This window comes from Condylostylus longicornis, unplaced genomic scaffold (assembly GCF_029603195.1).
Source record: "Condylostylus longicornis isolate FDR11 unplaced genomic scaffold, ASM2960319v2 ptg000004l, whole genome shotgun sequence".
In the NCBI taxonomy this organism is placed as follows: Eukaryota; Metazoa; Arthropoda; class Insecta; order Diptera; family Dolichopodidae; genus Condylostylus; species Condylostylus longicornis.
Genome location: NW_026577973.1, coordinates 19,832,937 through 19,846,314, shown reverse-complemented (window position 1 = coordinate 19,846,314; position 13,378 = coordinate 19,832,937). Strand labels below are relative to the sequence as shown.

The following is a 13,378-nucleotide window of genomic DNA, read 5'->3' as shown; positions in this document are numbered from 1 at the left end:
AATTTACTTCTATACATACTTCTTTGCTACATTGATTGATTTTAAATTTTTTTGCCTTGAAAACTCTTATACATGAAACAACGTGTGTTAATTTTATTATTGTTTTGCAAAGACCAATGAATAGAAAAAACAGCAAATGTTTTTCTAATAGTTAAATATAATGCCATGTGAATACGTATAGTTAGGGTTTTTACATCGTTATCTGAAACGAGTTTCTGTCTGTATGTATTTTCAATTCCCAGATCCTTCTGCAACATCTCAGAAAAGTTAGGTCTACTATATATCAATAGGTTTTGCATTACTTGTCATTCTGTTGCAAATGGCTCGAAATATCTCTTGAAGATTGTGCAGAAAAATTAAAAAAAAAAAATTTATTGAGCAAAGTTCTAAATAAATCTTTTTAATCAATGGCTTTATTTTTTTTAGATCAAAATTTTGCACTTCTAATAGAAACAAAATAAATTTCTTTAAAAAAAAAAATTGTTGTATTTACATAGAATGTGTGCATAACAAAATTCAAAGAATTATTCTTAAAATTACTTTAACAAATTTTTTTGATATTCTTAACAAAATATTAGCTTGTATTATTTGGTAAAAAATTGTTTTCATGTTTTTTTTTATATTCTCCAATATTTTTAAATCATAAAAGAGAATTATATTTTTTATAATATAATTTATATACTGGGTGGTAAATAAGAACTAGAACCAGCGCTAACTCCACCACCAATTCCACCACTAAAACCAGCCCCCGTAGAACCGAATGATGCACCTGTACCAGCAATTTGGCTAGCTGCTGGAGCATTACTATCACCCAAAGCACCAATGAACGATTGTACTGGTGCAACGCCTTCATCAGAAACTTGAGATGTACCACCCAATTGATCATATTGTGCCTGAATTGTTCTTTGAGCATGAGCAGCTTCCTCGTTAGTCTTGTATTTAATGAAATGAACTTCTGGTTTAGTATTTTGTGCATGACTCTGTTGTACATCAGCTTGAATATCAGCCAAATCGGTTTTCTTACTTAATACATAAATTACAGTCTTTTCTTCATTAGCTGGTGCTTGGAACCGAATACGTCCTCCACCAACAGCAGCATTTGGCGCCTTAATAAATACAACACGATAGTTTTTACGTGAAGGCCCTAAATTAATAACTTTATCGGCACCACCATCATCATGCTCCTCTGGAGCAGAGTGAATATAAAATTGTTTTGATACAATTGGTTGATGGTTACTTTGTATAACATTTGCACCATGAGAACCAATACCACCATGGGAAAATCCGCCACCAAAGCTTGGTGATAAACCAAAATTACCAGCAGCACCACCACCGCCTAAAAATGATCCACCGCCATGACCAACTGGTTGATAGTTGTATTGTGGAGCAGCGACAGAAACTCCAACAGTAGCTAATAACAAAATCTGAAACAATGATTACATTAAAATTAATTATAAACAATTTTTTTTTTAATTTTATTAAAATCGAAAATATCAATGCTTACTATAAATCCCTTCATGATTTCGCTTAAAATTGGAGAAATGTTACTATTTGATCTGAAAATACGAGATTAACTGAAGATTTTGTTAGTTCAATTCGTTTATATAGTAAAAGTTTTTATATAAATTTTAGTAGAAGATACTGTAATGAAAGTACCAAAAATAGCTATCTGTAACCATCTTCTCGTTTTTTTTTTTTTATTGGTTTGGACTGATTTTTTTATGACAATTTCAAATAGCTATTTGTTTTTGTTTTTGAAATATTCGTTTGAATATTGCAATGTATGCTGTTTTTTTTTTGTAAGAGGATTGTTTTTTTTGCTTTAGATTAAGATAAATTTAACAAAAAAAAAAGTTTTTATAAATGATGTACCATAACACATAATATAAAAATGTATATACTAAACGAGAAGATAAAAAAATCTAGGAGAATGTTATGGTCATCTCTATGTTAAACAACATGTGTTCGTTTGTTTGTTTCTTTGGCTATAATTTTTTTTTTTTCACCACAACTGTACCATGTTATACTCGTTTATCAATAACCGAAATTATTGCTGTCAACTAGTTTGAGTGATTAGTATCATTATAATGGAATGCTAAAATGTCATTTTGAAAGCTCGTCTCAATAAAAATACAAAAGAAAGATAAACTATATAATAGTTAAAATTAAAATTAAGACAAAAAGAAGGTGAACTAAACAAAACAATCAATTTTATCTAGCTTAATGGTTGAACTATGCATATATATGTATGTAGAATAAAAGTGGGACCATCCATTCAATTCATCCATCTCCTAAAAACATTATTGCTTAAAAATTGCTAAAAACTAAAATCCAACAAAAAAATTTCTTTTTATGCATACAAACTACAAATATACAGGTCTGTATGTATAATCAATTATGTGTTTGAAATTATTTGTTTTAACATGTACATATGTAATCTTAAACGATTTTATATACATACATACGTAAATATTTCATACTATTTTACCATTTCATTTTACTAATGAAAATTAAGTTTTACAAGCCATAGAAATGACTGTTATTAAATTATAGTTACATATACACAATATTGGGCCGCGCAGTTGATAAGGTTAATGAATTAAAATATGTTTTATTACGTTTTTCTTTATTGTCTTGTTTTTAACGTAAATTGAAATATTTTTATATATTCATTTTTAAAAGCTAATAAACAAAAAAAAAATCCCTAAATTTTAATAAAAAATTAAGATAAATTAAAAAAAATAATGACTTGATCTGAAATGCACACTGTCGTTTTCATTCGAACTTTAGTTTGCGAATTGTTAAGACATCTGCGATCAGTGAAATTTTAGTTAATCGGACTTATGTGTTTTTTTTTGCTTACGCAACTCAGAGAAAAGGAGTTTTCTTGTTTTTTTTTTCATGTTTTGGATCTTTTTTTGAGCTTTACATTTTTATAAAATTTCTGTGCAAAATACAGGATAAATTTAGATTTAGTTTTAAATTTAGAAATAAATAAACGGACTAATCCCGAATTAAGTTTGATTATAAATAAAATGGTTAGAAATTTTTCCAATCAATCTAACCATTTTAACTTTACTTATGATAAAGAGTTTTAAACACTTTTTTCTATTGAAAAGAAATGTGGTTAGTTTATTCTTGAAACTTGCATTACAAAACTTATTCCTAACAGATTTGATTGTTTTAAACTTGAGAAAAGAAAACAAATTTTGGTATTTTACAAAATTTGGAATTGATCTAGAATTCCAAATGAACAAACCAAAAGTTCAATATTAAAATTTTATTATAAATTGCAATGTTTCAAAAAATCCAAAGCGTTTTCTTTAACAAGAATAATGTCATCCGAATTTTCTACCAAGAGATTTCTTATGGAATTTTTTATTATTTAACAGCAAAGGTCTTCGTGTGTTTTATAATCTTCCTCAATAAATTCTTGGGCTTTTATAATATAACTGAGCCTCATACATTTAAACTCAGAAAACATAGGAATTTGACAAAAAAATAGAAATGATTTTGAAACAATAAAATTTGAGCAAATTGAAATATAAACCTAAGCTATTATGTATCTTAAGTCGGATTGTTTGTAAATCATTTTAAACGCAGTCACTGGAATATTTACTTCTTTAAAATTTACCTATTTACCTATAGCTTTAGGTTTTAATAAATTTGATAGAAAAACTTTGGGATAAAATAAAATCGTATTGAAAGTTTATGATAATTTAGTTATTTAGGAACTTTTATTTTTATTCTATTGAGTATTATTATGCGTTAAGAACTTTTAAAAATATCTCAAGCATAAGTACTTTTCTTTCGACTTCGTTTCATCTTCTCTAACATGTCTTTGTATCATTTTCTGTCAAAGTCATATGAAATCAAGATTTTTGGGATAATGAGCATTTTTGCTTTTTGTGTCATAAATGGAAAATATTTTTTTCATAGAATAAATATTTTGTCTAAAACATTTGATTTTTATTTTTAAAAGTTTTTATCAAGAGATGCACGTTTTTAAATTGAAATTTTATCATGCTCGCTTACTTGGGGTGGCCAATTATTAATAAATGACCAATCATTAATAAAACCAAATGTGCACACTATTTCTCAGGAAAAAAATAATAAAAAAGAAGCAACAAAAGGTGATCATGTTAACCTTGTCATACACGTATGAACGTATTGCAAATAATTCATAGAATAAATCACTAATAATAAATTTTCGCGCATAAAATTTTATAATTTTGTTAAATTATAGTCTCTAAAATATGTGTAAATTTTTCTTGAGCAGTATGATATTTTCTTAAACTGGTGCTTTGCAAATAATAAAAATTAAATAAAAAGGAGTTGCAATAGCAAATTTCAAAAATTTTGTTCGTAGGCTCAATGTTTTTTTGAGTTATCGTTGAGACGGACGAACATCGGTTAAGAAGCACAAATTAGAAGGTAATATTATTTATTTTAAAGACGATATTTCATTTTATTCTACATATGTCACTCTACTTGAACTAAAAAACAGTTTTTAATGTTTCATATTTTTACAAAAAAAGAATTAACAGTTTTACTCGTTACATCATTTGGAAATTTTAGTAAAGCATTCGTGGAATTAACCAAGAAAATTTTCCTCACTCCATTTAAACCCTACCTTTACAATAATTTAATAATCTTTACAATAATTTGTTACTTTCTTTAGTTGTGTTCTTTGTAGATTTTTTATAGAAACTCAAATTTCATTTACTATATTAAATTGTGAAAAATCATATATTGCTGAAGACAACATATAAACAGAAGACAGAATGCTTAAAATGTTCAGATGAAAAGAGCGTATAAAACGGAAAATTTGTACCTCACAGAAAATTTTACACGCTTCTAGAAAGAGAGTCCTTTTTTCGATACAAAACAAAGTTTGTATAAATGTATTAAATTATGTTGCTCAAAATAGTTTGAACTTTAAAGAATTTAAACCTTCGTATGATGTTGAAGCTAAGCGGACTATTTTATGAAATTTCTAAAATTAAAACACTAATCAGTTTTAATATCTCTTATATCGCAGTGAAAATTTAAAGCAAATGCTATCGAATCATAAGACTCACAAATTTTTAGGAATGGGATATTGCAATGAAATTTTAAAGTAAAAATTTTACATAGAAATTTTCGTTTTCAAGATTTATTTCTTTATTTCAAAATTTTAAAAATCTTTACTTTGATTATCTTACTTCTGATATTTAATTAGAAATTTTCTATGGTAAATCTAATTTGATTTATGCAGATTCGAACTGTCCATTGTTGATCAGGAATAGCAATATCTTATTTAAGAGTTTTTGAACAATTTTATTAAATTTTTTTAACTCCTTGTCTTATGATTAAATTCCGAAGAATAGTACGCGTGCAGATAATTAAATTTAGCGCAATTCTAAATGTGGAATTGTCATAAAATAAAACTTAAGTATTTTTGTTCTCATTTAACCTAACGTATTTATATAAAAGTAAAAACTATTTCATTTGTAATACAGCAGTTTTTGTTAAGTAATGATAATATTACATAAAAATTGAAAAATAAAAACTTTAAGTAATAATGAAATTAAGATGAAACAAAAAAAATTCTTGATATACACAGTTTCCCATGAATTATCACTTTCACATTCCAATTGTTCTAATGTGTCACCTCATATATTTCACAGTCAGAATTATCACTTTCGTATGATAAATTTTCAATCCTTTCAGACATTCGCGTAAAATATTTCAATTAGACAAACTAACGGTTTAAAAAAAAAACTCTTAAAGTCAATTTAGAAAGAATATAAAAAAGAACACGTGCAACATTAATAATATTTTTGTTTTTACAAGTTTAAAGAAATTCATATGATTTTAAACATTAAAATATATTGCAGACGAGACCCGTCATTTCCACTGAAGGGGTTGAATTAAAAAATTTGTGATTGTTATTCAATCGAGTACAAAAGCCCGCCTGGTATAAAATATAACCTGAATTCTAATCAATGAATCAATGATCCGAAGAGCGGAATTTTATATATCCTATAACTATTTGCAATTAAACAATAAAGTAACACGATTTCAATATCAACAAATAAAAATAAGAAAAGCACATGGTGCTTAAAACATGATTAACTTGCTGGTATACCACATATTTTGCTTGTATATTGCGGATTTTAAGTCTTTATCAATTTATCAATTTTTTTCATTCATAAAGTTTTGTTAAAAAAGTTTTGCTACATATTTAATTGTAGTTCTTATTTTATTTAAAAAATTTTAAACTTTTAGCTTGAATAACTGGATTACTTGTAAAACGAACTTTTTAGCTTTTCATAAGCTTTACAATATGTATGTGTTTCAAGCTCCGGTTTATATAAAAGCATATATATTAAATTCAAATGCAATTCAAAGATATTTTGAATGTCTTCAGTCTATAATAGATTGGTGCGGAAATAAAACTCGAAATTTAGTTGAAATTTCTTTTTGCATAATACTTAAACTACTAGTATTCGAGTTCCACGCACAAACTTTTAAATTACTTAATTTTGTTACTTTTGGGCGTATCGAAAATAGATTTACTTTGTAATTCAATTAAATATGAAAAATGCATACATTTAGGATGTTATTTACTCTGAATGTTTTATTTTCTAATAGCTTATGTATCACTAATTCAATACACCTGTACGGTAAATGATTCATTTAAGTGGAATTTTTGAAATATTTTTTTTTTCAAGTGTGTAGGTACTACTATATGCTTATGTTAAGTACGTGATTGAAGTAGTGCTATATCAGAGCTTTTATTGTTTGAAATCAATAATTAATGTGCGAAGGAGACTTTTGTTACAGTTTAATTTTTCTATTTGTTTTTGCTTTGAATTTCACTTTTTTTTTCTTTTGTAATTTGAAATTTTTGTCAGAAATATTTTATTTTGTACTTTGAATTGTTATACAAAAAATAAATAAGAAAAAACTCAATAATTTTTGAATTGAAAATGAATTAAATTTGGATTTGCAATCAAATCTTTTAGTACGATCTATTGTATAACGTAATTTGTTATTATTATAAATGTATAGTGCAACAATATAAGAAATAAAAGATATAAATGTCGCTTCTTTTGAATTTCTGGTTGATTTTACGCGGAGAGAAAATCAATTATGGTATTTTAATATGGAAAATTTTCACTTATAACGTTATAATTTTTTTAAGACTGATATTTAAGACTCATGGAAATGTTGAAACTGCATCTTCACCTCTCAAAACAACACAAAATCAGTGAAAGTCAACAAGTTTTTGGGCATTTTCAGACTATTTTTGAAATTATCAATTAAAGCTTGCTAAGAGTCATGTATACTTGAATTTTTCAATTTGTAATAGAACATCGTTACGAAATTCAATGAAATGCTCCGATTTTTGGAGCGCAATCATAAATTAGACAGAACGAACACTATTTTAGTATGCACTTTGATAGTCAGCTAGATGAACTGTTTTGGAAAATAATTATTGATTAAATTGTTTATAATAAAATGTTTTAAAAATTCACGCAATTAAAATTTTTTCAATTTAAAAAAATCAAGTTTTAATATTTCATTAAAAAGATGTACAGTGGTATTACGCATCCATTCCCATAATTTGCTTTATAGGAATTAATAGTTAGTACTACTAAATCTTAAATGTGAAAAAATTTTCACTTCTATTATAATGATTGTTTTATTAATAAAATAAAATGTAGTACAAATAAATTTCCTAAAAAATTGAGGACTACAGCAAAATCCCATTTAAATTACATACATATAAAAAATATATCCTAAAGGCAACAAGGTTAACGAAGTAATACTAACTTCGAACATAATATTGAATTTAACTTTGTTTAATTTTAAAACTGTAAATAGCTTAATTTAAACTATGAGTCAAAAGTCAAATAGTTTCAAGTTTGGCATTGGAATATAATTTTTCATTCAATTAACTGCAAGATGCATTATCCCAGTTCTTATAAAATTATAAAAAAGTATCATCAATTATAAAAATATGATTTTTACTTTCTAACTAAATGTCTTCTGACAAGGTCAAAATTAAGTAAAACTCGATTTTGTATAAAACAAAAAAATAAAAAGTGAACAATAAAAAATTGAACAATATTAAAAAATTTGTCACTTTAAAAGGTCAAACTTTTAAAGTTGAACTTATTGTCTTTTTCAATTAAGAAAGCATTATGTACAAATTAAAAGCGTATTTATCTTATTTCGTAATAATTTATTTTATATGATTAGATTCCTATTAACTAATACTGTCTAAAAATTAATCAAAGAAACAATTTTTTTTTATCTAAATGCTGTACATAAAAGAGTTTCAAAGTCAAACTTAAAACATTATATTGCAGCTTAATGGCCTGGTGGTAAATATGTATTAGCTGGAGCACCATAAGTTCCAGAAGCACCTGAAAAACCTCCACTAGCACCACCATGACCACCCAAACCACCATCACTGCCCAAAGCACCAATAACAGAGGTAAGAGGAGCAACTCCTTCATCGGAAACTTGTGATGTACCTTGAATTGCATCATATTGAGCTTGAATTGTTCTTTGAGCATGGGCGGCTTCCTCATTAGTCTTGTATTTGATGAAGTGTACTTCTGGTTTAGTTGGCTCTGAATGAGCTTGTTGTACATCAGCTTGAATTTCTGATACATCGGTTTTCTTGCTCAATACATAAATGGCAGTCTTTTCTTCATTAGCTGGTGTAATAACGCGAACACGACCTGCTTGTACACCTTGATGTGGGGCTTTAATAAATACAACACGATAATGTTTTCGTGCAGGCCCTAATGATAGAACTTTATCAGCACCACGTTCTTCTGCTTCTTCAGGAGCGGAATGAATAAAGAATTGTTTTGTAATGATAGCTGGTTGCTCGGCAGCGTATCCTCCACCGGAATTACCATTAGAATAGCCACCATTTCCACCACTGCCACCGCCAACAAAAGCACCTACACCGCTACCAATATTGTTGAATCCACTACCGCCTGCAAAAGAGCCTGATGGTTGAGCATAATTATATTGCGGTGCGGCGTAAGTTAATGTTGCTGCAAAAGTTGTAAGTAAAACCTAAAATTTAAATATATCAAAGGTTAATATTCCCTTTAACTATTATTTTCCAATATTTTCCATATATATCTGTTCTTACAGTAAATCCTTTCATGATTTGTTTAATTTGGATAAAAGATAGATGTTGTTTCTTAAATTAACAAATAGATACTTGCTGAGGAGTCTTGAAATTCAACACATTTATATACCGAAAAATTTTGATTTAAGCAGAAAAAAACAACAAGTAAAGAATAACAAAAATTAGAAAAACAAAAATTAAATAATGTCCACATAAAAGAAAAAAACTTAATGCAGGTCATGATGAAAGTAACTGTACATTACTGTTATAACGGTATATTAGGGGTATTACTCTATCTTACCCGAATACAATACAAATAGAGTAGACAATCTTTATTGACTTATTATAGCTACTCTTTTTGTTTTAAATTATGCTGTAGGACATGATCTAATAAAAAGCAACAATCTTAGATTACTACGTCAATCAAATCAAAATTTGTTATTTCTTTCTATTGGTTTTTTGCCTTCTTTTCTGCTTAAAAATAATCGAATATCTGTGTATTAGTGCATACTTTGTTGTTACATCTATCGAATAATAAGTGCAATGATGACATGTAATTGATTTGATTCAGCATTTTTAAATCGTGTATAGATACAATTTTTTTTGAGACAAAAAGTTACCAGAAAAAACAGTTTTTGTTATGACGTTTTGTTAATGCTTCTTTTTATTTACGTAAGTGAACGATTTCTTTGCTCTTCTACTATTTATTGTCGATTTTAAATTTTCCACATTAAATCAAGTATAGAGAAAAGACTATTGATCAACTAAAAAATGGTAAGTTTAATGGTGTAATCGTCACGAAATTATTAAATTACTGAAGTACTTAAGTATTCACTTGAATAAAATATTTAACTTTAAAAGAGTGTTAACTTTTACCACATTGTCAAGAAAAGTAGAAAATAATTAGCTTATTAGCTTTATAGTGTCCATTTGTCTGTGTGACTATTCACAAAACTTCTACAGCTTTTAAAAAAGAAATTTAATGTACAAATAGATTAACTTCTCTAGATTTTTTTACCTCTTCTTTTGCAGTATGAAATTGTCAAAAAACTGCATTTTACCACTAAAACTGCACTTTATCGTAAAAATGCAATATTTTGACAATTTCAAAACAATTCTTCTGTTCTGCTAATACAAAAAAAACCGTCGCTTGTTTCTTCTACCGTAAAATACATAAATCTTAATTAGATAAAATATTTACTAATCGTTATTTTCCGTTATCTTCTGTTAGTTTTTGCCGATTTGCTTTAAACAGTAGTGAGCTAACAATAAAATATGTACATAACATATTTTTATTCTCATGCCAAAAAATGTGCTAAATTTATTGGTATATGAATTTATTGATATATGAAAATAATTTAAATTTTTTTCATACTATTATGAATACTAGTCGATTAAGATCGGCTGAAACGCTTTTACTGTTTTTTTTTTTTTAATTTAAAACATTTTTATTTATTCAAGCAAAATGTGCTGCTTTACATCGATTTTGATCGAAATTATTTGTTGACAAATACATTTAAGCAAGACTGTATTGCTCAACGTAATATATTATTTAATAATTCTAAGATTTTAATATTGATGTGGTAACATCATCATAAATAAAATATGTGTTATGTAGGTAAATAATATGTTAACTATGAACTTAACTATATTACAAACACTAAAATTTTAGGTGTTATGGTAGCAACTTGTTTTTATTTTATTCTCCTCTAAGGAAAATAAAATAAACACAACTTGCTCTCTCAAAGTTCTAAGTTCAAGGATTTACTCTAATGTGAATAATGTACATTGCTAGTTCCCATTACTACATTGAAAATATATTAGCAGTTAATCTTGTATTAACTTGTAGTCATTACATACTTATGTAATATAGCTCAAAATTTGTATTCTCTTTGATTTAAAACTAAATTTTTGTTATTGAAAATACAGGGCATTGTGCTTTGAATGAGTTTACATTTGCGTAGCAGATTTTGAATAAAATCTTGCTTTTTGGAAAATGTTGGTTTTTCAGGTTTCAACTATTTCTTGAAATTAAAATGGAATCTTCTAAAATTTTGTAAAAATAACAATTTCAAAAGCTTCTTGCTTTACTTCTATTGTCAATTTTTTCTCAAAGCTATAAAATAAAAAATGGATAACCAAAAATTTGAGGATAAAGTCGTAGATTTATTTATTTACTTACTGTAAAGTAACTTAAAATATTCTAATAAAAAAATTAAGTCTTTTATTTTAAAGCTTTTTCAGGACGTAAAATTACATTTATCACAACAATGACATCCTTTGTATTACAAGTAATAGCACTTAGAATAATTTCTCAAACAATATAAGTCAGTGACCATTTGCATAATTTAATGTTAATAAACACCACAACTCTGTACAAATATACATAATTATACATATAATATGTAAATAAATATATCATTATAAAATGTGTAAATGGTACAGAACTAAATTATCACAAAAAAAAATCTGATGTGGTTAGTACATAATTCAAGCACTTTTAAGAGCATTTTAAGAACGCTTAATATGTTTTCTATTCACATGAAAATGCAAAATGGAAATTTTCTTCTTAGTAGAGATTCACTTTATGCCATCCAAATGCTTAAAATATTAAATTATAAGAAATTCTGTCAATGAGTTCCCTAACTGTAATAAAAATCAGTTCGTTTTAAGAGATAGGTTTCAGAGCCTAACGTTCCCAATAAAATTTACTAGTTTTAGAATATAAATCCGACCCGTATAATAAAAGTTCAATATTGCAGAAAGCAGATTCCCGAAAATGTTAACTATGTTGAGGGCATTACGTAACTTCCCTTATTGCAGTGCGATAGGTAAAAAGGAAAACTATAAACAGAAAAAAAAAATATCGCAATCAGTTTCTGCTTTTGTTGTTTGAATAATGAATAACTTTTTTATTTGTTATATAATTCTTGTTTTTTAAAATTTGTTCAACCCTACTCTTGTTTATACCGATCCTGTATGAAGTGAGTTCTTATTTTCAACCTTTGTTATTTCAATATATACTCTATGTTTACTTTGGAATATTTATATCACTATAATGAAATAATAACTGTTTATTACAGGTTTAAGACTTTAGACTTAAGTTTTTTATACTTTTCTTTTAGCTTGACTGTTATTTTCACAGTTAAGTGAAGTAAAACAAATGTGAAGATCCCTTCCCTGCTTCAGATATGAAAAGGAAACTTTCTGATCTAATTCTGATCTTCCAAACGTTTTGTTGATTCTTTTTCTACTGCAACATTGATTAAAGAGTAAACCTTTGCGAAATAGAAATAAAAACACGCGTACAACTTACTCTTCAAAAAAACCATTTAAGATCTTCAAAGTCACCAAATTTTGCGTGTTCAGTTTTCAGTGGAAACCGTTGTTTTGATTTTTTTTAAGAAAATAATCAGCAGATTTTTCTGATATTTTAAACTTAAATATTTGGAATTTAATATTTCATTTCTTGAATTTGCAAGGAGACCGAATCACAGAAAATGAATCTACTACTAAGAACCAAATTAACATGTTCTTATGTACATTGACAAAAGACTACTTTTTATCTGTCATATGTGTTGCCAAAGTCAAATATGAAATAATTATGTAAATGTAAAAAAAATCTTATGAACAGAATTGGATGAAGACAAACCAAAAAGGAATTCAATATTAAAATATATTTTTGCTATGCTACGTATTTCAGTAAACCATTAATCGAATAGCCTACAGCTTAATAATAAACTAGCTTCTTTGATAACAAACAATATGTATTAAATTTGAAAGTATACAAAATTATTTTGAAATTGCAATGTTCAATACATAAATAACTAGCACGAAGTTATGTATATATTGGTTAAATAATAATTAAGCTTAGTATCCTTCTCAATTTTGTATTCGAATTTCGTTCCTTTTTTGGTTTATACAACATAATTACAGTTATAGTCCTACTGCGAAGCCAAATAGATTTACATCATTTTATTACCCAGTTGCAATTCAAAATTAAGTTTGGCTATTTGTTAAGGAATAAGAATCACGAATAAATAGCAAAATTTAAATACAATATTATTGTTTCTATAGTAACATTGTTCATCATTTTAGTCGCATTAAACGTATTTTTCAGGTTCTGTTTAAAAGTCTTTTTTCTAATTTATCAACTTAAAACCCTTGAGATTTATATGAATAAAAAAGGTAGCACAAAACATATACAACGTATTTATATGCTTACATTTATATGCA

At 26.6% G+C, this 13,378-nt stretch overlaps 2 protein-coding genes across 2 annotated transcripts; both read right to left on the bottom strand.

The window, feature by feature from the left end:
• Positions 1-674: 674 nt before the first annotated feature.
• Positions 675-3,850, bottom strand: LOC129613878 (uncharacterized). Its single transcript, XM_055528189.1, has 3 exons — positions 3,804-3,850; positions 1,505-1,556; positions 675-1,424 (listed from the first exon to the last, which is right to left on the bottom strand). Exons 1-3 carry the CDS (start codon positions 3,848-3,850, stop codon positions 675-677), a joined length of 849 nt encoding a protein of 282 aa, XP_055384164.1.
• A 4,511-nt stretch (positions 3,851-8,361) lies between these two features.
• Positions 8,362-9,178, bottom strand: LOC129613870 (pupal cuticle protein 36a-like). The gene is made up of 2 exons (XM_055528178.1): positions 9,164-9,178; positions 8,362-9,084 (listed from the first exon to the last, which is right to left on the bottom strand). Exons 1-2 carry the CDS (start codon positions 9,176-9,178, stop codon positions 8,362-8,364), a joined length of 738 nt encoding a protein of 245 aa, XP_055384153.1.
• Positions 9,179-13,378: the final 4,200 nt, after the last annotated feature.